The following is a 23925-nucleotide window of genomic DNA, read 5'->3' on the forward strand; positions in this document are numbered from 1 at the left end:
ACCAACAAATATGAACATTTATTCAACTGACCTTGAAGATTTGTGGGAAGGAACAGGAGACGTCACCGTCACATGTAGAGCAGACTGTAATCCACGATGTGATAGATATCAAATTTACCACGATGGACGAGTCCTCTCCTACACAAACGTTACATCAATCACAAAAGATCGAAAAAGCTCAGGAAAATACAGTTGTGGGGCATATGATATTAAGTCGAGGAGATACGTCAGGTCTGCTGAAGTAGATATTGATATCAAATGTAAGTAATGTTGATGTAGATATTGATATCAAATGTAAGTAATGTTGATGTAAATATTGATATTAATTGAAAGAAATGTTGAAGTAGATATTGATATCAAATGTAAGTAATGTTGAAGTAGATATTGATATCAAATGTAAGTAATGTTGAAGTAGATATTGATATCAAATGTAAGTAATGTTGAAGTAGATATTGATACTAATGCCCTATTCACACGACGAGTTTAATTCGCAATAAAGTAATGCGAAGTAAACTTCTGCAAATCAAATTAATGCGAATTAAATTGCGTTCAGATGACAGCTAATGCAAAGTAAACTAATGCGAATTAAAATTTTTCTTCTATAGTCAGGCGTCAGTAAGTCTATTATGACGTCATTTGTAAATCACGTCATGTATGCAGAGCCATCCTTTGATACATCATGTAGTGGCTATACAGGTCTTCATTGATTTTAGTGATCAACATACTTTCCCTCAATTTTTGAACCAAATATAACACAAATACCTAGATATAACCACCAACACGTGTCCTGTGACTTAATTCTGGCCTTACGCATGCGTCAAAATTTAAATCGAATTAGCTTCGCTAAGCGTTCACACGGAGCTAATGCGAAGTAATTTAATGTGCAGTAAATTAATTCGAATTAAACTAATTCGCATTAAATTCTCCATGTGAACGCTAAGCGAAGCTAATTCGCAGTAACTTTACGTTTAATTCGAATTAAACTCTCCGTGTGAACAGGGCATAATTCGCAGTAAATTAATGAGAATCAAACTAATGCGAATTAAATTGCGTTCACACGACAGCTAATGCGAAGTAAACTAATGCGAATTAAAATTCTACTACGGCCAGGCGTCAGTAAGGCTATTATGACATCATTTGCAAATCACGCCACCTTATGCAGGAGCAAATGCATTTTACATAACATTACTGTGTTTGTACACACATTTTAGCGATTAACACAATTTTCCTTAGTTTTACACTTAAAAATAGCACAAGTACTTCAAGCTGACCACGGACATGTGGCATTTGACCTAATTTTGTCATTACGCATGCCTCAAAATTTAATTCGAATTAGCTTCGCTTAGCGTTCACATGGAGCTAATGCGAAGTAATTTAATGCGCAGTAAACTAATTCGAATTAAACTAATTCGCATTAAATTCTCCGTGTGAACGCTAAGCGAAGTTAATTCGCAGTAACTTTACGTTTAATTCGAATTAAACTCTCCGTGTGAACAGGGTATTAGTAAGGTTAAAGTAGATATACTAGTATTCTTATCTACCCTCTACATTGTTAAAACGTTAACCTATGTTTTTTTTCTCTTTTCCTGATTATTTCTCTACACAAAATAAAATCACCCATTTTTTCAAATTGTGAATTTATAAAATTAACTAATTTTGCATTGACAAAGTAATATTTAATCCCAAATCAACAAAAATGACCTACTACACGTCTATTATTAAATCTTTCAAAGCAAATGAAGCAACAAATTTTCAATTGATTATATTTAGTCTTTTACAAAAAAAATTGTATGATTTGTAACATAAAACTTAGATGGACCCAGCAATGTTAAACTGAATTCCTCAAGTGACCTAACAGATTTGTGGGAAGGAACAGGAGACGTCACCGTCACATGTAGAGCAGACTGTAATCCACGATGTGATAGATATCGAATTTATCATGATGAACGAGTCCTCTCCTACACAAACGTTACATCAATCACAAAAGATCGAAAAAGCTCAGGAAAATACAGTTGTGGGGCATATGATATTAAGTCGAGGAGATACGTCAGGTCTGCTGAAGTAGATATTGATATCAAATGTAAGTAATGTTGATGTAAATATTGATATCAATTGAAAGTAATGTTGATATAGGTATTGATCTTAAATGTAAGTAATGTTGAAGTTAAAACCCGATATTGATATCAAATGTAAGTAATGCTGACGTAGATATTGATATCAAAGGTAAGTAATGTTGACGTAGATATTGATAACTAATATAAGTTATGTTGAAGTAGATATTCATATCAATTGTAAGTAAAGTTGAAACAGATATTGATATCAAATGTAAGTAATGTTGAAGTAGATATTGATATCAAAAGTAAGTAATGTTGAAGTAGATATTGATACTAATTGTGAGTAAGGTTAAAGTAGATATACTAGTATTCTTATCTACCCTCTACATTGTCAAAACATCAGTCTCTGCTTTTTTTCCTTTTACTGATTATTTCTCTTCACAAAAATAAAATTGCCCATTTCTTTAAAATTGTGATTTTATAAAATTAACTAATTTTGCATTGACAAAGTAATATTTAATCCCAAATCAACAGAAATTACCTACTACACGTCTATTATCAAATCATTAAAAGCAAATGAAGCACCAAATTTTCAATTGATTATATTTAGTCTTTTACAAAAGAAATTGTATGATTTATAACATGAAACTTAGATGGACCCAGCAATGTTAAACTGAATTCCTCAAGTGACCTAACAGATTTGTGGGAAGGAAGAGGATACGTCACCGTCACATGTAGAGCAGACTGTAATCCACGATGTGATAGATATCAAATTTACCACGATGGACGAGTCCTCTCCTACACAAACGTTACATCAATCACAAAAGATCGAAAAAGCTCAGGAAAATACAGTTGTGGGGCATATGATATTAAGTCGAGGAGATACGTCAGGTCTGCTGAAGTAGATATTGATATCAAATGTAAGTTATGTTGAAGTAGATATTGATATCAATTGTAAGTAACGTTGAAGTAGATATTGATATCAAATGTAAGTTATGTTGAAGTAGATATTGATATCAAATGTAAGTTATGTTGAAGTAGATATTGATATCAAATGTAAGTAATGTTGAAGTAGATATTGATATAAAATGTAAGTAACGTTGAAGTAGATATTTATATCAATTGTAAGTAATGTTGAAGTAGATATTGATATCAAATGTAAGTAACATTGAAGTAGATATTCATGTAAAATGTAACAAATATTAAAGTCATCATGTCAGATCTCCTGAAGTAGATGTTGATATAAAATGTAATTAATGTTGAAGTAAATATTGATTTTAATAAATGTAAGTAAAGTTGAAGTAGATATTGATATCATCTTTAAATAATGTTAAAGTAGACATTGTATTAAATGTAATTTGATTTATTTCTTCGCCAGTTACTTGAGAGATAATGTACTAGTATTCAACATATTCTACCAAAAAAAAAAAAAAAACAAAACAAAACAAAACAATGAATATTATTTTTTCTTCTTCTTCAACCCTTTATGAATCACAGCAATTCACCATGGTAGGAATAAAGTATCTTTCTTTGATAAAAAAAATGCACAATAAAATATTGTTTACATCTACTTTGGATGTCTTCTCTTTTCCTTATTATTTCCCCTCACATAAAAAGTTGCCTCTATTTTTTTTAAAATTGTGAATTCATCAATTTATATGGGTATCCACATTCTTAAATATTGACATTTCTAATTCATATTTGATATCAGATCAGCAAAAATTACTAACTACATGTCTTTTGTCAAATTAATTAAGCTAAATAAAGAACATTTTCAAGTGATAATTTTATTCCTTTTTAAAGAAAATTTTCTATGATCTGTATCATAAAAAAACTTAGATGGACCCAGCAATGCTGTAATGTATTCCTCAAGTGACCTTGATGATTTGTGGGAAGGAAGAGAATACGTCAACCTCACATGTAGAGCAGACTGTAATCCACGATGTGATAGATATCAAATTACTGGCCCATATCTCTCCCACACAAACGAAATATCCATTAAAAAAGATCGAAAAAATTCCGGAAAATACAAATGTTGGGCATACGATGTAAAGTTGACGAGATATGTCAGATCTGCTGAAGTAGATATTGATATAAAATGTAAGTTATGTGTAAGTAGATATTGATATCAAATGTAAGTAATGTTGATGTAAATATTGATATCAAATGTAAGTAATGTTGACGTAGATATTGATATCAAATGTAAGTAATGTTGACATAGACATTGATATCAAATGTAAGTACACAGCCTACTCCGGATATATTGAAATTCAGGGGACCATGCAAATTATTTCAATTTATCCGTAATTCAATATAAGCGAAATTGTGAAGCCGCCATTTTTACAAGTTCAATCCCGATCTAAAATAAAGAAGAACAAACCCAAACAAATTCATGTTGTCATCGTTTATCTATAACAGTGAACATATTAAAAATATTAGTCCTTGAAAGTTTAAATATTTTTTTTTATTTCTGTTTCATTGAAAAGACAATCTTCACCCCTCATTATTATTCCCCGATCGTTTTCGTTTTGGAGAAAATTCATCGGACTTAAAAGGTTGAGTACTGCTGAACGCTGCTTGTATTTCATCGTAAGTGTACTCGGGTTAAAACCTTAGTTATTTCGAATTTAGGCATATCAATAGCCATTAACAGTACGTATTTAATTTCAAAGTTATGTTTTTTCCTAGATCTGTAGGGTTACTATATTACGTTTAGCTGTTTAGCCTCAATATGTCCGTATTAAATACATGTACATGGACGCAAAGAATTTAACAGTGAAGAATTTTATTTCGTAAGAGCATGCAATATAAAAACACATAAGGTGAAAACTTAATTATTCACACCTGTGTATATCAACTGTTCAATCAGGCATAATTACTGTCACCAACCGTAACGACAGCCGCCAGGGAGTACTTCAATATAACCGTTATGAAAACAACTCATTATCACCTGTGGGGACCGATTAGTGGCTTCAATATAAGCGAAATTTCAATATATCCGATTTCAATATAACCGTTATTTTAATGCAAAGAATATGAGAGGCAAAAACTGGGGATTTATTTCTATTTCAAAATAAGCGGAATTTCAAAATAAGCGAGTTCAATATAAGTGGAGTAAGCTGTAATTTGTTTTTACGAGCCCTTTTCAAGATATTTTATTTTCAATACTGAGTATATTATATATGATATTGACTGTCAATAAGGATTTATATTTTTTTGGTAGAAATTTGTCTGCAATACCAAATTCATGTCGTTTTTGAGGTCTTTATCAGAAAAATAACCTGATTTTTGTGTTTGACCATTAATAACGTATAAACAATATTAAAACACCATACGAAGTATACTCATTATGTTTTAGTGACTAATTATTCATATCAGCTGGTTGTTAATGAACAAACACATAAAGTAAAATAATATTTATTCAATATAAAAGCCAAAGAATCTCGAGCCCGGACTCATGACACTGACGTTGGAATAGACCTCTCTAGCAACAACTCTGAAACAACTTCCACTGAAAAAGAATGTAAGTATACACCTTAAGAAATACAAAATTATTAGTTTGTGAATAGTTTCAACGATAAACGAAATAGAATTGATATTTTTCGCATAAAATTAAACCTTTTAAATAAAACTGCTTTTGGTGTATCATATGGATATACTTTGTCTTTAATCAATTTTGCATTGAAGTATCATATTTAATCCAAATTATTTCAAAAGGAAAAAAAAAAACAAATCTGGTGTGCATTCATTTGCAATCAATAATAACTTCTATACGTGTATGTCCATAATTATATCCTTTTTGCCAGAACTTTGATTTTTAGAGGTTTTATTCGTTTCAAAGAAATTGTTTAATATTACTCAGATAGACCCAGAAATGTAAGCATTTATTCCTTAAGTGACCTTGATGATTTGTGGGAAGGAAGAGGATACGTCACCCTCACATGTAGAGCAGACTGTAATCCACGATGTGATAAATATCAAATTTACCATGAGGGACAAGTCATCTCCAACGCGGGTGTGACATCCATGGAACAAGATCGAAAACACTCAGGAATATATAGCTGTGGGGCATATGATGTGAAGTCGGGGGAATATGTTAGATCAGCTAAAGTAGATATTGATATCAAATGTAAGTAATGTTGATATAAATAATGAAATCAGATGTAAGTTATGTTGACGTAGATATTGATATCAAATGTTAGTAATATTAAAGTACATATTGATATCAAATGTATAATTTAATTTATTTCTTCGTTTGTTACTTGCGAGCTAATGCATTCAACATCTTTCCAAAAACTATTTAATGGATATTTTATGAATATCAATTATTTCTTCCTAAATTCATATACAGCACGAGCAATAAATCGTAATAGAAATAATGTAACTTCTTGATTCGAGTAAAAAAAAAAAAAATTAATTAAATGATCCATCCTCTACAGTGTTAAAAACCTCTACCTTTCATTCTTTTCTTCTGATTATTTCTCTTAGCAAAATGAATTTACAGATATTTTTTTTTTTAAATTGTGAATTAAAATACTTAGTAATCTATATTTCTATCCACATCCTTCAATAACATGATTTCTAGCTTAATGTTTACTAAGTCATATATAATCTTAAATCAACAAAACTGACAAAATACATAATCGGATGATTTTTCTAACAGGGTACTGCGCTTAATCTTCTGATGGAGTACCCGTTACTCGGATGATTGAGCTTTCTCTTCATGTACAATGTAGTTTCCATATCTATTATCAATCTCGTCCTTTACTCATTGGTAGCAATAAAACACAAATATACTGTATATGAACTGTATATGAACTTTATTTATAAACTGAAAAACACACACTTACGAAGTATCTTCAAAGAATTTTGATTTTAGACTTAAGAAAATGATTAAATTCATGTCGTAAATTTTAAGCCGAATACTAAATATATTAAACTTCATTAGTAGCGGAATTTGGGGTTCACATCCATTAAAAATCAGGTGTTGATCAATTAAATCAATTACAAGTCAAAACACAAGGGAATCTGAAAACTGCAGTAAAATAACGGGTCTTAAAGACATATGCAAGCTTGCTTAAATACGACTTTTTTTTTTTGGAGTGGACTTACAAATTTTTTAATAAACTTATATCTTCAAATAGATGAAAAATAATTTTTCAGAAAAATTTTATCTTTAATTTAAAAAATGGTGATGCGATTATTACAAATCATAGTCTTTCTCGACTGACGAGAATATTTACGAGGCGAAGGAGTTCCATGACCGCTCTGCGCATGTGCGCGGGAAAACTGACGCAGGGATCAAAAATGGAAGAAGAGGTAAGAATTTGGATAGCATGTATTTTGTTTCAGTAATGATGCTCAGTAAAATGACTTATAACGTGGACGTAAATGTTATTTCCCAATTGATATTTGTTTATAGGTACGGGAGTACAGGCACATTGCGAGAAAAGTGTTTTAGATGTTAAAAATCAATCATGTAAAGTTCTTATCGGGCATTGGGCCCCGGAAGGGGGGTGGGGGGTTCGCCCCAATTCCCATTTGCGCTGAGTGGGTTTGCCCATATCCATTACTTAATATACCGCTTATCGGGTGGTTGATTGATCAGTAATGATGAGCAGATCAATTAAAATTACATGTAATGATGAGAGACCCGTCGTGCGCTTTTTACATGTATTTCCAAAATTTATTTTTTTAATTATTATCTAATTACCTTATTGGGCAGTGACGGTTTCACTTATGGTGTCTGAAGATATGGAATGGGGGGGGGGGGGGGGGTCAAGGTATAAATAAAATGAAGTTTTATTACTTGCTACAAGTGTCACAAGTTATTTCTTATCTTAGTAAATTCATCACTTCATTCTATATATTTCATAAGCTTTATTTATTTATTCATTATTATTCATTCTCTATATTTCTTTATCTGATAAAGTTGTATTGCTTGCAACAAATTAGAAGAACAAGTCTTCCGTCATATGGATCTGTAGTGGTCGCAAAGTTTTCATCCGCTGAGAATAAGAATGGCTAATACTACTCAGGGATAATTTTCATATATTATTATAAATTTTGAATACTTTAAATGCTATAATATACAACATCATGTGAATAAAATGTGAAAAAAAGTAATAAATAGTCGGATCTTGGATTCATCTCCTCAAATGAATTCTTGGTGAAAGACATCCATGGAGAGGAATTTCGCCAGGTCGTGTCTGTTTCCTGAGACATCAACATGATCTCCTGTTAGAGACGGCCAAAATATGGTGAATGGATGGGGCATTTATGGTAATAAAACGAAATTTTAAATTCATTATACAATATAAATATCCAAAATACTAGTACTTTTTCTTAAAAGTACTAAAACTGTGCTAGAAATGTTATATTAAAACATTTCAATGAATATACTCCTATTATACTAGTATTGCAGATTGTACCAGACTTCCTGAAGCCCAGTGGTCAGCTGCTATGTTAGGAGAGAGGCAAAGAACTGCAGTTCCCTCCTGCGTTTGCACTGATGTCTTCACGGCAGGAAGCATATTATGTCAAGTAGGTTTTTATTTTCTTTTTATCTTAAAATACTGGTATAACTTCATATATTCCATTTAAAGTTTATTTTCTTATAATATCAAACAGCTTAGTATCTATGTTGTTTCATTAGTCATCAATTTTTATTTTGTTGTAGAGGTTTTCAATGCCGTCCTTGAAGCTCTTCCAACAAGGCCATTTGTAGAGACGTTCATAGTTGACGTTGAGTTTGGTAAGAGGCTTACAAAATATCTTGAATAAAGAGGCTTACAATTTGATTATCTTATTTAACAACCAAAAAATTAGCTGTAATATATATACTTAATATGCTGTAAATTGTATTTCAGTTGCCTGGAATGCCATTTCTATGGTATTCTACGGTATTCCATGATGCTGTTACCAAGGGATGAAGTTCCATTGGTGCCAGGCCATGGAGACATATCCATCTAACTTCATGAAGAGGGAAGCTACCCACCGCTACCTGAAGCAGCTCATGGCCTTACCCTTCCTACCTAACATCCCTGTCACATTTCAGACACTGAAGGAAAGGGACAACACCGCGCCCCTCCAGTCTCTCGTTAACTACATCGACCGCCAGTGAATGCATCTTCCATCTTCCTTCCATCATCCTGGACAGTATACCAGCAGCCCGTCTGGACTAACAACGATTTAGAAGGTGATTATTTTATAACTTTTTACCACATTATGATGTAACTTTTTTGTAATTTATTAAAAGTAAATATAATTTTTAGAACTGAAAGTTAAATAGATGTAAAAAACAAGTTTAATAATTATTTATCAAATATTTCATTATTAAGTAATAAGTATACCTATTATTATTAAGTACTTCAAATGTTTTGTAAAAAAGATGTCATTTATAAATGAATTAAATTTTATTATTTAAGATTGGCATCCCAGGGTCAACGGAAAGGATGATAATCTCTACTGAGTGAGTGACTCACTTCACTACACTAGTGGTGTAAATCAGATGTGGATACAAAAATTCATAGGGACTTTTGGGAAATTGGACATTACAAAATTTACCAAATTAAAATCTACAGCATTACAATTTTTAAAGCTGATATACAACTATTCCCCATATTAAAGTCCAGTCGTTTTTCAATAGCAGTGACAGCTGCTTTTTCAATAAAAATGAAACTCGTAATTTACTCACCTTGCTATGGGTCATTTGCAAAATTATATTGTTCAACAGATTCTGATTGTACTCAAAAGGACTCTGAAGTTGACATTAAAAATATGCTTGAGTTGAGTTTCTGATTGGCAATATCCATGTGGTTTTTGATGACTACGTTTTCAAACAATCTATTGAAATTCCCACGTGCACCATTTGTAATAACCCCGTTATTAGGAGACTTTTTTTTATTCATATGAAGCAGAATTTGTCAAAAATTTTAAACATAAAAAGAAGTAAACACTTGCTGTGGCCTTCATCTCGACATTTAGATAAATCGACGACGTATTGTAAGTTTACAATGGTCATTTTCATTCTTATTTTGGTACAGGATATCCCGGTGAGCTTGAAATAAATTATACCATGTAGTGTCCGACACAACTGTTTCATATTCAGATATTTTACTTGAAAAAGACATTAAAGGTAATCTAACCAAAATGACAAAAGAAATGACTTTAACTTTTCAATCGTCAACTTATACAGGTAAACTTCGGTATCTCGACATCGGATATGTCGACAACCTGGGATATGTCGACGTCCGTCTGCGGTCCCGGCATTTACTATATAAATGATTTGCAAAAACTCTGATATGTCGACCTCGGTAATGTCGACTACCCCGCTAATCTCGACGTATTTCACAGTCCCAAGAGCAAAATTTACCTGTTGTATGTCGACATCGGTGCAATTTTCTGCTCTACTTAACCTAATTGTTTGTCAGCTGGTCGCTCGTCACGCACGGACGACTCCGTGTAACTCGACGTCGTCAGAAATTCACACCTTTCACACCCATGTTTTGACTCCCTACTGCCCTAAAAATGTGTTTGTAGAGGAATCCCAAGCCCCCTCGGCGTCTTTAATACGTTAATTGTTTAATGTTCAGCTTGGGTAATTATCATGGTAAATCTTCTCAATTCTGCGTAAATGTACAACCGTTTATTTGTGTCGAAATCTAACAGAACTTAAACATTTTGTAAAAAAAAAAAAAAAAAAAAAAAAAAAGGTAACTGAATAACAGTGAACAATATACACATTGAATTCAATTTAACTTAAAAATTGTGGTAAAAATGCATTCAACATGAATCAGTCAAACTTGCGACATGCACGACCATTGCATCAGCCGTAATATGGATGCATATGTAACATCATTAAGTTTGTTAAATGCCCAATTCCATTTAAATTTTGGTTTGAAAATGAAATGAAAATTAACGAGGAATGATTATGAAATAAAAAAAGAAGTAAAATGAAATAATTTTAAGAAAATATACGCATTAACTTTTTTTCCGTATCTCGGAAGTCGACTTTGTACCGTTCCGGTTTTGAATTTATAAAGTGCATTTCGTATCCTGTTCTGACAGAGCTAATGGCACGCGGATCGAATACTGGATGGAAAACGGCTTTTAGTGAAATGAGAAGATTTCAATAAAAAAGAAAGCATTTCATTAATAACATTTGTGAATAACTTCTTAGATTTTCTAATAAATGTAGAGGGATAGCTGAAACAAACGAGCTACAGTCTAATTGAAGACACGTAGGTACCTGTAGTTACACGTCTGTTCAGTTTAGGTCTTTGGTTTTACTATGCAGTAAAATTAAGGATGTCGAGTCTCAACTCTGATATCTCGACACCCCGGATATCTCGACATTTTCCGACTGTCCCGTCGATGTCGAGATAACGAAGTTTACCTGTATATCTTACTTAACATGCTGCATCTTCGCTAGCCAAGGGTTTGCGGTCGGCACCAACCGAAAACCTCTAGCTAAGATGTTACTTAATATGCAGCAATAAACCTTCTTCACCTGCATACGGGGTCTATATATCTCAGTTGCTGCAATATAAAAGAGCAAGTTCTAAGCATGAACAACTTCTAAAAGAGGTAAATTTTTGACAAACAAGTTGCTGAAACAAGAATATAAGCAGTCTTCAAAGTCATCGTTAGTTTTATGGTCGATACAATGACCTTTTCAGTAAATACAATTTCCTACAGTATTAAGTCAATGCTGTCTGACGTTTTTCATACTAATCGTTAGGCCAATATATACACACTGAATTGCTGACAGATTTTTCCTTTATTTTCCGAACATGACAAGGAGAACACGGTGTGACCTGTTGGCAGGATACGCTCACACCTACATGGTACATGTGCCATAAGTGTTCGTCCAAATTCAAAATGGCCGCCGTAGTAACGAGACGCTTCGGAAAAATAAAACACAGAAATAAAATTATAAAATATTTTTTCTTACCTTAATACTTTGTTATATAGCCTTTTGACCTCAGAACTTTCTGTATTCGTCTTGGGATCGACCTGTATAAGCCCTGAACATAATAAATTGGGATGTTTATCCAGATACGTCGAATGGCTGCCTCCAGCTGATTTTTACACAAGAATATTTCGTTGCCGTTTTTCAGTTCTCTTTTCAGTCTCAACCAGATATTTTCAATAATGTTCAAATCAGGACTCTGAGCGGGCCAAACCATTGAATGAATATTATTCTGTAATTTATATTCTTGAACTACTCGGGCTCTGTGAATAGGGGCGTTGTCATCTTGAAATATATAGTTATTTCGAGGAAAATGGCGTGCTATGACTGGCCAAAGTTGATCTTCAATTATATCAATGTATTTTCTAGCATTAATGTTACCATCTACAACAGTCACAGTCCCTACACCGTTGAAAGTGATGCAGCCCCATATCATTAAACTAAACTTCGGTGTTGGAGGTTGCGAGAGACAACATGGCATCCACTCTTCGCCCACCTTTCTCCATATAAAAACACGGTTATCAGTCCCAACGTCCACTTTGCACTCATCACTAAAGATGACCCTGTTCCAATAATTATCTATAGTTTTGTATCTGTTTCCTCTACACCAGGAGAGCCGTGCTTTTCTGTTCACTTCGCGAATTCTTATGCGCTTTCGAACAACTCTTCTAAAATACCCCTGTTTGTACAAATTTCGCTGAACTGTCCGTTTAGATATAGCAGAGTCTCTATTTTCATTGAATAAGGCTGTTATGTCTGATAATTTTCTCTTTCTGTTTTCTTTCACCAACCTTAAAATGCTGCGACTGTCTCTGTCACTTAGCTTTGCCTGCTTCCCTTTCCTCGGTATGTTTTCTACACTTCCTCGCTTGCGATACCGGTCAACTACAGAAGTTATTGTAGACCGGGGAATTTGTAATCTCCTTGCTATTTCTGAATGTTTTAATCCAGACAGGTAAAGAGAAACGATGACTTCTTTAACATCAGTACTCAATTCTTTACGCACGGTAGCCATTTTGTTTACAGGGGAAATACACAGCAGACGAAAATAATTTTGCTACGTAATTGTGACACGTGACAGTCACGTGGATATGCTATAAATATATACTTATTTATTCAACATTGACGCCATGGTTAAAAGATACAGCGTCGACGAAGTTATGTGAAAATGTAAAGTGACGTAATGAAAATTGAATTTGGACGAACACTTATGGCACATCACTGTACCTGATGACACCTCTGATGTTTTGGAAGTCTATGTTTGCTCTGCTCCTAAATTGTATAATTGTTTAATGGACTTTGAGTTTGAATACTTTTCGTTATCTCAATACATTTCATGACCTAATAATATATGACGACTGTAAGAATCAAATAAGTTAGTAGCATCTAGATGAATCATACTTGTACGCAGGGCCTAAATTTTCTCTGCTTTAAATAGAATGGGATTTTTGGATACATACATCAAGTTATATCTTTGTCTTTAGCAGGAACATCTTAAGATTACATCTCCGTTATGTCGTACGAATCAAAATCTTAAAAATTACGAATTATGGATAGACCTGTTGCTAACCGAATTTGTTCATAATGCATCTTGCATCGGTCGCGTAAAACATTCAAGCTGCAATGCAATGATAAGATTTACACATTCTTCGTTAATTGAATCAATGGTATGAAGTTTGCCACACGAATCTATTAAGGAAGTTCAAGTTAGATGGGCCAACAATCTCTCACCAGAGGGCGCGCTCCGCTTACACCTCTGTTGTCGTCTAAAAAGTAGTGCGGATTGTCAAATAATTAAATGTCAACAAAAATTGTATAAACATTGATTGTTTTGTATGTTTTGCCAATGATGTTATGTGCTTTAAGCTCTCTGGTAGTAAATATTTTCTAACTTTGTCTCCTTGATTTCAAAATGAAATTGTGTGTAAAAATTCAAAACAAAATAGTGCCGTATATATTGAAGCTATTTTAATTCCAAATTCTAAAAGAACAAAAGAAGTGCTAAAGATTGATATTTCTAGTTTCATTTTAAAAAATTACCAAGTTAGTGTGTATCTATAATTTATTTTTCGATTTACAAGATTTTTGTAATTTAGACGATAACAGAGGTGTTGGAGCGGAGTGTAAAACGCCCTCTGGTGAGAGATTGGATGGGCCAAATGTCAAATTCGAGTGACATCAAGTCAAAGGTATTTCGTTGTTTAATTTCCACTTACTGTAATTATCATATTCTTGGATTTTTAAATGATTTAAATTTCAAGTTTAGGGGCATTCGTTTCCAATGGAACATCTTTTTTTTTTTTTTTTTAAAAACTTAAATTTCAAGTTTTAAAATGTCAGATGCTTACCTAATAATAAGACTTAGGGAAAAAAATTTTGGTAAATAAGAATATGGAAAAGAGTGGGGGAAAAAGATAGGCCTTAATACGTCATCAGTAAAATCTGCCATTGCACCACTTTTGATCTAACATTGGAAGATCTAGTTTTAAAGGGAACTATCTTCATTGTACACATGATTTCAAGTACCATGTATGTCTTCTTAAAGATGAACATTTCTTCCTTGTTGGGCAAACATTTTACGACAAAGCAAGTGTGCAAAGATGGAGAGACTGGTAAACATTTGTCTTGTGCTCTCTTTGATTTTTGTGCGGTTTACTTATCAACGAAGTGAGTAAAAATTATCATACTTTACAAAACTCATTTTCGTAAAATACAAAAAAAAAAAAAAATTATTGCATTGTGTAATGAAAGTTACACGATGTATTTGCAGATAGAAACATCCAATTGATGCCAAACATTCTGGTATTTTCCCTTGTGGTTTCTATTTTATGAAAGAAGGACTCAAAAGTTATTTAGAATCTGAATCTGACTTGTTTGATTTTCCGCTAATTGGTGATAGTTAGATTAGTTAGTGGTAGATTCTGGTAAAGACATAAGTCTTTCAAATGTCCTGACGGTGGCTTATCTTGAAAGGCACTTTCTAATCAATCAATCGATTTCAGCTTCCTTTTAGATTGTAAGCGATTACTGTAAAAGAATTGCTTAGAAGTTTTGAATGTAACATTTTACATTTTATGGTGGACATGAATTCGTGGGTCTATTCATACCTTGAAAACAACGAAATTTAACCCTCCACGAAAATTTGTGATTTCACAGTATATCAGATGATAAATGGGGATTCAAAGATTGAAACATTGTAAAGTTTCTGAACAAGTAGTAATTATCCACTCTTTTATTCTCTGAAAATGGCGTAACAATATACATGATAAAAAGAAAGCAAAGAAACGGAAAAGAAAACAGAAAAATATGAATTTGGATACAGAAATGTTTTATGACTGTTTATCAGATAAAAGAAACTATAAACAAAAATGTAAGCAATAAATATGTGTAAGGGTTGTTCCAGAAATGATAATTTGAATTAAATTGTAAAGTTTACACCATATGAAGAGACGTTTACTCGTATATCTTGTTTGTTACAATCAGGAATCGGACTAGTTCACGCTCATCCTGCTGAAATACTTCAGTGTGTTAATACCTTTAGAGCAGGATGACTTTAGTCTTTTCCCAGCCTTTTCTCTGAGAGTCCGTCTATCTTGGATTATGGTCAATAACCACAACTGTTATGTCCTCCTAATTTGAAACTTCAAAGTTGAAATGTTCTCCAATGGTTCATCGAGTTTTTCGAACGGTGATTATTGATTCTCCTGCGGAGATTTCCCGTTTACCCAACATACTATTTGGAAATAGCTTTTTAACAGGACATTCAAATTCATATTCCTTGATATTACAACCACCCAGTTTGAGGGCGAAATCAAGTTTAGTCCCCACACGAAACCCACCAAGTCCCATCTTTATCCTAAGCTAGCCCCCCCCCCTTTAAAGGTGTGTCTAAGGGTCTAGTCACTTGAATTCAGCGAATCTGTTAATTCCTGCAGTATATCAGGAACAAAGCAGTGTCCTTAAGGATATCCAGTCCTCAGCCAGGTAGAAAAAATCTAAAAATATTTCTTTAAAAACATGAATCTTGAAATTGAGAACTTTTAAGCAACAATTTTCATTTTATGCGTCTTTATATGATTCAATGATTTTTGAAGTACTAGAAATTGTCTTGTACTTATTTTTCGATACGCAATGCATTTTATATGAAAATTGAAGGATAAAGAAGAGCTAGAATACCAAATTATGTTCAAATCATGACATTGTTTTTGAATGCCTATATACATGTATATATATCTTTCTTGCAAATTCTTTTACAGAAATAGAAGTAAATATAAAGCCACCAAACCGAACAATATTTTACTCTGAGATTGGGAAAAAGCCCAAAGAAGATATTATTTGTGAATCTAACTGCCTAAAATATATGCAGTGCACATATTTATGGTACATTTATAAAGACGGAAGTTATGTGAATAAATTCACAAAAGGAGCTGTATTGTTTTTGAATAAGACTGTAAAAAGGAATGAAACTTTCAAGTGTGAAGTGAAAGACAATAGTAGGAACTTCAACCGTAGTGAAGAGATTTCAGTCGTAATTCGAAGTGCAGGTAAGAAAGTCATATAAATAATAGACTCTAAGAACATTAAGAACATTAAATGTCCGAAAGAAATGTAAAAATAAATATGAAATATTTCACAAATCAAGAGAAATCCAGAGAACTATGATATAAATTAAACAAGAGACTCATGTGCCTAATAGGTCACCTGAGTACCATGCAGCAACTTTCCAATGATTGAATTTGGTTCATGTTTTCAACTAGAAGCCATGGCATTCACAATTTTGAAAAAAGTCACCATTGCTCATCATAACCATACACTTAGCAATTGCTCAGTTTGGTTACTTTATACCCATAGGCAGGGTAGGGAACAAAAATGTGTTTCAACTAATTAGTAATACTAGTATTCAGCAATACTCAGTGGTGCCCTATCACACATGAACCCCTGACCCTAGGTCCAAACATTGCACAATTTTAAAAAGGCACACGTGCTTATCAAAAATTTTTGATTAATACAAAGAAGCAGATTTCAAACAATTAAGGGACTCCGACCCTCAGCCAGGAAGGACAACTCTTTAATTTATAATTTAATTCAAAAAGTCTTTAAATGAAGCTTGAAAATTAAATATTTCATGCAACAATTTTCATAATATGCCTCTCAATGTGCTTCAAGGTTCTTTGCAAAGCTCCATAAATCACTTCTAATTTCATATCATGTTAATAAACATTGGTATCTAAAAATGCTTTTTCGGGATAAAAATTTCTACTTTTAATTAGACCATTCTGAGATTCTAAAAAAAAAATGGTTGCCCAAAATAAAAACTAAATAATTGTTTTTACATTTCAGAACATGTTTTATTCCTCATCCTGTTAACAAATAGGCTGGAATTTTCCGTAAAAAAAGATTCTTCCACCTACCTACCGACCCAGTAATTTTACCCCGAGTCAGGAGAGACGAATAAACATTATTTTAAAGTAAAAACAAACACGACTTTAAAAATAGCCTTGATTGTTTTTTTTCTTCAGAGACATATTTTTGAGCATTTACTATTTTATTTTGATTTTCAGAACCGGAGGATAGGACCTCCTTCATAACAAATGGCGAAACTGGCGATAAATTTCCAAGTGTTACAATAATAGTTATCGGTATTGGTGGAGGAGCAGGTCTGCTTTTGATTACCATTGTTCTCACTTTGGGAATTCTTTGTCTAAAATCAAAGCAAAAGGGCAACAAAATACGTAAGTGTATTTGATGTTCGAAAACGTTGATGTATTAATGGGAATAGTGACTTTGTTTTTATCTCTAACTAAGGATGTCAATTTTACTCGCCTCAGTATTGTGTACAGAGTTTAAGAAATTGAATACATCAGTGAAACGATAACTTTTTTTTGTAAACAGGGCACGGACTCTATTGTTAATGTTAATGTTTCACTTCCGATCGCGGTAAATGTTCACGCGACGAATAATTGGAATTTTTTTTAATTTCAACATATATACACTTTTTTTTAATCATGGTGACTTATTTTACTGAAGATTTAAAAAATATGGAGAATTGGTTGCTTTCTAGTTTTTACACGTGATCTTTCTTTTTACAAAAAAAATATAAATAAAAGGATATTTTTTTTAATATAATTTTATCCTTCAAAAGATTACGATGAATGCATTTAGTTTACAAATAAATTTTATATGGAAATAGTTTAATTATTTTAAGGAGTTTCACTTAAAATTAGACACGAAACACGTACAGTTGACCCTGATTACCAAACACAGACTTCCTGTGTAATGCTACGTACACTGTATACATAGATTTTTGATATCTTAAGTATTGGGGGTCTCCAGGTAAATAATACCCCTGTTACCTAGACCACTCCAGGGGCGGATACAGGATTTTTGGTTAGGGGGGGCGTGGATAACTTTGTTGAGGCAAGGGGTCTGGGGGCCGCCTTAAGGCCCCCAGTGGGTCCAGGGCGAAGCCCTGGTGGGGGCCGAGGGGGCGAAGCCCCCGGAAGCTCCTGGGTTTTCGTGTATTTTAGAGTAAAACCAGGCACTATAATAGTGCATATTTTTCAATTTTTTTTGTTAGAAGTGGCATATAGGTTCGGATGTTTGAATGATAATATTGTATTGAATGTTTCTCAGTTCTCATTGTATTGTAAAACATGCCATCATAATAAACGATTTACCTACTTAGTACTTACTAATAGTGGTATTGGTTCGTGATGTACCAAAGTACGCCGTGTTTAATACTAGTTATATCAGCCCCCGGAAGCTCCTGGATTTTTGTGTATTTTAAGAGTAAAACCAGGCAGAATAACAGTGGTTTGGTTGGTTTTGTACCAAAATGTGGCATTATAAATATTAGTCACATCATACTTTGAAAATTTTAGGGGGGGCGTGCGCAATCATCAATAGCTGTTTGTACGGAGCGGGCATTGCAATGCCCGCTCCGTACAAACAGCTATTGATGAGATGGCGGGACTTGACAGGCAAAACCTATTACGCTACAAGGAGAAAGACAATAGCGGCAGGGTCCCTCTGGTAACCACATACCATCCCGTCCTTAAGAACCTTAGCGGTATCCTTCAAAAGAACCTTCCAATTCTCCATTCAAACAAACGAATGGCAGAGGTCTTTACGGAACCCCCACTGGCTGCATACAGACGCCCAAGAAACCTTAAGGACATGGTAGTAAGAACCAGACTGGACAACCCATTACCTAACGGAGGCTTTAAAACTTGCTCTGACAGAAGATGTCTTCTTTGTAAGCACAGCACTGACACAGACAGTTTTAGCAGCCCTGTTACAGGCCGCAGCTACAAAATACTAGGGAATTTGTCCTGTCAGACTGACAACTGCATTTATCTCATCAGTTGCAAAGTTTGCTCCAAACAGTATATTGGTGAAACAGGAGATCTCCGCAGGAGAGTTAATAACCACCGCTCGACCATTAGGACCAAAAAACTCAATGAACCCGTTGGGGAACATTTCAACCTTGAGGGTCACAAATGGGAGGACATGACAGTAGTGGTGATTGACCATAACCCAGGATGGACAGATGCTCAGAGAAAAAGCAAAGAGAAGTTCTGGATGCACAGATTGAAGTCATTCCGCCCTAATGGCATTAACAAACTGAATGACTTCACCAGAATGAACGTAAACTAGACCCAATTCCTGATGATACCATACAAGATTATTCTCTCAATTTAGTGTTAACTCTACTGTTAATTTGCGTCACAAACTCTCGGACAACCCACAAAAATATCTATTGTTTAAGCTTTTGTTAAAAAAATTTTTTTCCCGGTAATAAATCCTTAAATTTATAATGGATCATAATTCATATGTTTAAATATCCCTGCTATATTATTTTTCTTTGATTATTCTTTATTAAGTAAAGTTATGCCATTTTGAGAGAATGAAACACTGTGCGATTTACTGATTATCGTAATTGATTAGCATAATTAATGCGTTCAATTATCACAAAACTATTTATTGTTTACGCTTTTGTTAATTTTTTTTCCCGGTAATAAATCCTTAAATATTTCAAAATTTATAATGGATCATAATTCATATGTTTAAATATCTCTGCTATATTTTTTTTCTTTGATTATTCTTTATTAAGTAAAGTTACGCCATTTTGAGATAATGAAACAATGTACGATTTACTGATTATTGTAATTAATTAGCATAATTAATTCGTTCAATTATGTAAATCGCACTTCACCCGAGTATACCCGATAGACCGGACGCATTTCACAGCGGTCCGGATTTCTTTCTTTATCAGTGTTCTTAATATTTCCAATTCAACATGTAATTATGTAAATATCTAGTGTTTAGTAGTTTAGTAGTAGTGCTAGTTCTTTGTGTTTCTCTTTTTCCTTTGTTTTTATGACTTTTTAACTTTTTTCTTTGTCCTGAGGAAGGGACAGGGCGTCCCGAAAATTTGACAATTTTTATTGTTCGTGTCGTTGGTCATTTTAGTGCTTTATATAAATTTCCATCCGTGACCTTGTATCTACTTGGTAGATCCGACATTTAGGATATACAGTGTTGTTGGTTTTTTAGTGCTTTTTATATATATATATATATATATATATATATATATATATATATATATATATATATATATATATATATATATATACACAACATGTTCAAAAACGATTTCGGGGAAAAAAAACATATATAAAAGTGCTAGCGTACTTTACTTTCATTGTGATACACATTTTAAAGGTGCATGGATACAGATTTGAAATTAATATTTTCTCCATTTTTCTACATAATTTCATGACTTTCTTAAGAGGGAGCGGGTTAACACCATACACATTTTGCAATGGGTTCCGGCAGTAGTTAATTTAATGACGCCCTTTACTGACAAAAAAAAATTGACTGAGTAGTGTCATCTACAGTTTATCTATCCCTGTCGACCATTTTTATTCGCCTGGATCGATAGATCCGAGGCGTATATTGTTTTTGTCCTGTCTTTTTGTCTGTTTATCTGTTTGTCTGTCTGACTGTTGTCAACTTTAACCTTCGCCATAACTTTTGAACCTTGAGAGATAGAATCTTGAAAATTTGGTATGCATACAACTCTAATAAATTTCTTTCAAAAAACAAGGTCAATGACCTTGTGACCTTGACTGTGACCTACATGCTAAAAATAGCTTTTTCGAACTTTTGCCATAACGTTCGAACCATAGAAGATAGAGGCGTCATATTTGGTTTGCATACTTCACTAATTAAACTCATGCAAATGACTCCAAGGTCAATGACCTTATGATCTTGACTGCAAAATATATGCTAAAATAGCTTTTTCGAACTTTCACCACAACTTTTGAACCATAGGAGATGGAGACTTCATATTTGGTATGCATACTCCACTAATAAACTTCTTTTAAACAACATTTAGATCAATGATCTTGTGATCTTGACTGGGACCTACATGTATAAGCTTAAAATAGTTTTTTGGAGCTTTGTTGCTGCTGGGCGCATATTGTTTCACTAACACATCTTGTTTGAAGTTGAAGTTCATTTGAATGTCTGCAATTAGGTTTGAAACTGAATTATATGACATTGTTTATATTACAGTAGGGGTGTGATATTTTGTAAAGTAGTTAATTGTATGATGAATTTTAGTACATATGTAATTCAAGTTAATCTATTTTTAATTGCTCTTGACCAAAAAGCTCCATATACATTGCATTAGGTCTCCAATGTTTTGCGTTTTTGATTTTTAAATAGATCGACTCTTTTTGGCTCAGAGGTAATTTTTTTTGTTTCAGACCGTTAACAAAGATGGCATGGTTTACGTAGAAATCGATTTTAACGACATGCCGTCAACCGGGAAATCCATCATTCAGGGAGCGGAAAACAGGACGCAGTATGTCGACATAGACTTAATAAAAAATCTCGACTCAAAGAGTGACGACGAAAAAAATCAAACCTCCAAACAAAATGGAAAAGAATAACACGTGAAATAAAATTGCACTGGACGTATTAAAAAATTTAGAAATTTAATTCAATTTTGTTCTTATCTAATAACAGGAAATGGTGCATACGTCTCTCTCTCTCTATAATTGAAAAGCTTGATTATTATTTATTAAATAATATCCATCCTCTGAATTTTTTAAAGGCTTGCGTTTGCTCTCCTCACATTTTGTAATGATTCATAAAAGCTGTTTATTATCCTTCATATTTCATTATGATACATAAAGCCTTATTGTCTGGTGAAAAATTGGAGTTGAATAATTCGTATTTTCGACAGAGTTGCAAACAAAGAAAGAAGCCCCCCCCCCCCAAAAAAAAAAATGGGAGGTACAGAGTTGTACCTCCTTACTATTGCTACTATTGTTATCTTACATTTATTGAGTAGTGATCGAAAGACATCAGGCACCATATACCGGTAATGGACTTCAAATTAAGATCTCTATTCGGCACAAAGGGCCATTGAGCAGTGAGGGATCTTTTTGAGGTATCGTCCGATGGTTTATAAGGGATTTACCGCCAACAGTCTATACATCTTGCATTTATACTTATTCTGTCTTCTTATTCTTTGGCATTACTGTAATGTCAAATTATTGTTTTCTATTTTGTTCTTCTAATATTGCACTTTTCTACTTAGAACTTTTTTCATTCTTTATTTTGTCCTTATAAACACATGCAACCAAGATGTAGAAGTATTTAATGTAAAGTGAATTACAGTCATTTTTTATTTATATATTAACTATTTATTTGTTTGATGATAAAATTTCAGTTTAGATACTTAATTTCAATATTTAATATTTAGTTTTTATATTAAATATTTTCAAAATTATACTCTAACGAATTGAGTCTTTTTAGAATCCCTACTACTACTCCACCTAACTGACAAATCTTTATTCCGAATAATACGTAAATGCTCATGTACAGACCTAGACATATGAAAATCTTCCCTGTACTTTTTTTTTTTATAAAATGGACATAGACGTAGCCCTTTCCATAAAGGTATAAGTACAAATGTTGGCATTTTTTTTGTAGTGAATACAAAAACCCCTATAACATACCTAATTATAAAACTGAGTTCGACTGATAAAGTATTAAGGCAGAAAATTGAAAAAGCTAAATATGGCGTACCTGAGCTAAAAATAAAAATATGTGATTAAGCGTAGATTTACATGATATTTGTTATTCACGATCAAATTTAAATTTTCACTGAATTTGAACTTAAATATCACCACGTTTCTAAAGTTAAAATACTTTAAACTGTGCATGGTATTTAATTCCAAGTCGGAAATAAATCGGTTATTGTTTTCAATCTGTGATATCTATGAAACGCGATTGATTTAAATTGTGTAATTAATACGAAAGTCTTATCTTTATATAAAGCAAGAAAACAAATAAAAATATCTTTTTTAATTTTAATTAGTCTGAACTTATAAAAATACGCCATATATCACTTTAAAATTTGCTACTGTCCGATGTTTCTCTTAGTGAGAATTAACACCGGAAATCCTGCTCAAATAGTTCAGACTTCCCTCCTAACGACCATAGTTAGACTTCTTCCCCCTTCCGTGTTTTGTGTAAATTTTATTTACAAACTATGTATTTCTGCATTAGGAACCGTTTTTATATAAATAACTTATTTACAATATTCTTTTCTCAGTTCTGGAAGTCCGACAAAAATGACCTTTTAGATACATATTTTCAAATGAATATATACAGTAGAAGTGCGCATTAAAAATTTGTCGTGCACGGCAAAATATTGAATTGTTTCTAAACAATTTTTATCAAAAGAAATACACAAGTATATTGCTAGTTTAACATAGAAGACGTCATTACTCGTGGAGTTTGCTCTATTAAAATGTTAAAACCGTATCTATTTACAAGAATATATATCAGGGTTACCAGTTACCACATACTAAAACTATC

The 23925-nt window shown here is 32.9% G+C and overlaps 2 protein-coding genes and 1 long non-coding RNA gene across 4 annotated transcripts; all 3 read left to right on the top strand.

Annotated features, from left to right (window-relative positions):
• Window positions 1-22779, top strand: LOC134281130 (uncharacterized). The gene is made up of 10 exons (XM_062763597.1): window positions 1-260; window positions 1814-2080; window positions 2708-2974; window positions 3894-4154; window positions 5488-5577; window positions 5917-6183; window positions 8471-8506; window positions 8734-8808; window positions 8981-9153; window positions 21801-22779. Exons 1-10 carry the CDS (start codon window positions 11-13, stop codon window positions 21984-21986), a joined length of 1872 nt encoding a protein of 623 aa, XP_062619581.1. The 5' UTR covers window positions 1-10; the 3' UTR covers window positions 21987-22779.
• LOC134281132 (uncharacterized) lies at window positions 8515-9783 on the top strand. 2 transcript variants are annotated; one of them, XR_009995021.1, is made up of 4 exons: window positions 8515-8597; window positions 8734-8808; window positions 8924-9252; window positions 9482-9783. It is a non-coding gene; the product is annotated as an uncharacterized LOC134281132 (long non-coding RNA). The 2 variants fall into 2 exon arrangements; XR_009995022.1 differs by having other exon boundaries at window positions 8531-8592.
• LOC134281131 (uncharacterized) lies at window positions 14536-18110 on the top strand. Its single transcript, XM_062763598.1, has 3 exons — window positions 14536-14694; window positions 16284-16571; window positions 17589-18110. The coding sequence occupies exons 1-3, from the start codon at window positions 14628-14630 to the stop codon at window positions 17771-17773; spliced, it is 540 nt and encodes a 179-aa protein (XP_062619582.1). The 5' UTR covers window positions 14536-14627; the 3' UTR covers window positions 17774-18110.
• Window positions 22780-23925: the final 1146 nt, after the last annotated feature.

The sequence above is a fragment of the Saccostrea cucullata genome, unplaced genomic scaffold, assembly GCF_032062105.1.
Source record: "Saccostrea cucullata isolate Sc308-1 unplaced genomic scaffold, CSIRO_AGI_Scuc_v1 ctg5570, whole genome shotgun sequence".
In the NCBI taxonomy this organism is placed as follows: domain Eukaryota; kingdom Metazoa; phylum Mollusca; class Bivalvia; order Ostreida; family Ostreidae; genus Saccostrea; species Saccostrea cuccullata.

Excerpts from the sequence above, each read along its gene's own strand:
- LOC134281130 (XM_062763597.1), top strand. The coding sequence starts at position 11 with ATGAACATTTATTCAACTGACCTTGAAGATTTGTGGGAAGGAACAGGA. Across the intron at positions 6,184-8,470 it reads AGTAGATATTGATATCAAAT|TATTGCAGATTGTACCAGAC; the intron begins GTAAGTAATGTT and ends CTATTATACTAG. Across the intron at positions 9,154-21,800 it reads CCGCGCCCCTCCAGTCTCTC|ACCGTTAACAAAGATGGCAT; the intron begins GTTAACTACATC and ends TTTTTGTTTCAG.
- LOC134281131 (XM_062763598.1), top strand. The coding sequence starts at position 14,628 with ATGGAGAGACTGGTAAACATTTGTCTTGTGCTCTCTTTGATTTTTGTG. Across the intron at positions 14,695-16,283 it reads GCGGTTTACTTATCAACGAA|AAATAGAAGTAAATATAAAG; the intron begins GTGAGTAAAAAT and ends ATTCTTTTACAG. Across the intron at positions 16,572-17,588 it reads AGTCGTAATTCGAAGTGCAG|AACCGGAGGATAGGACCTCC; the intron begins GTAAGAAAGTCA and ends TTTGATTTTCAG.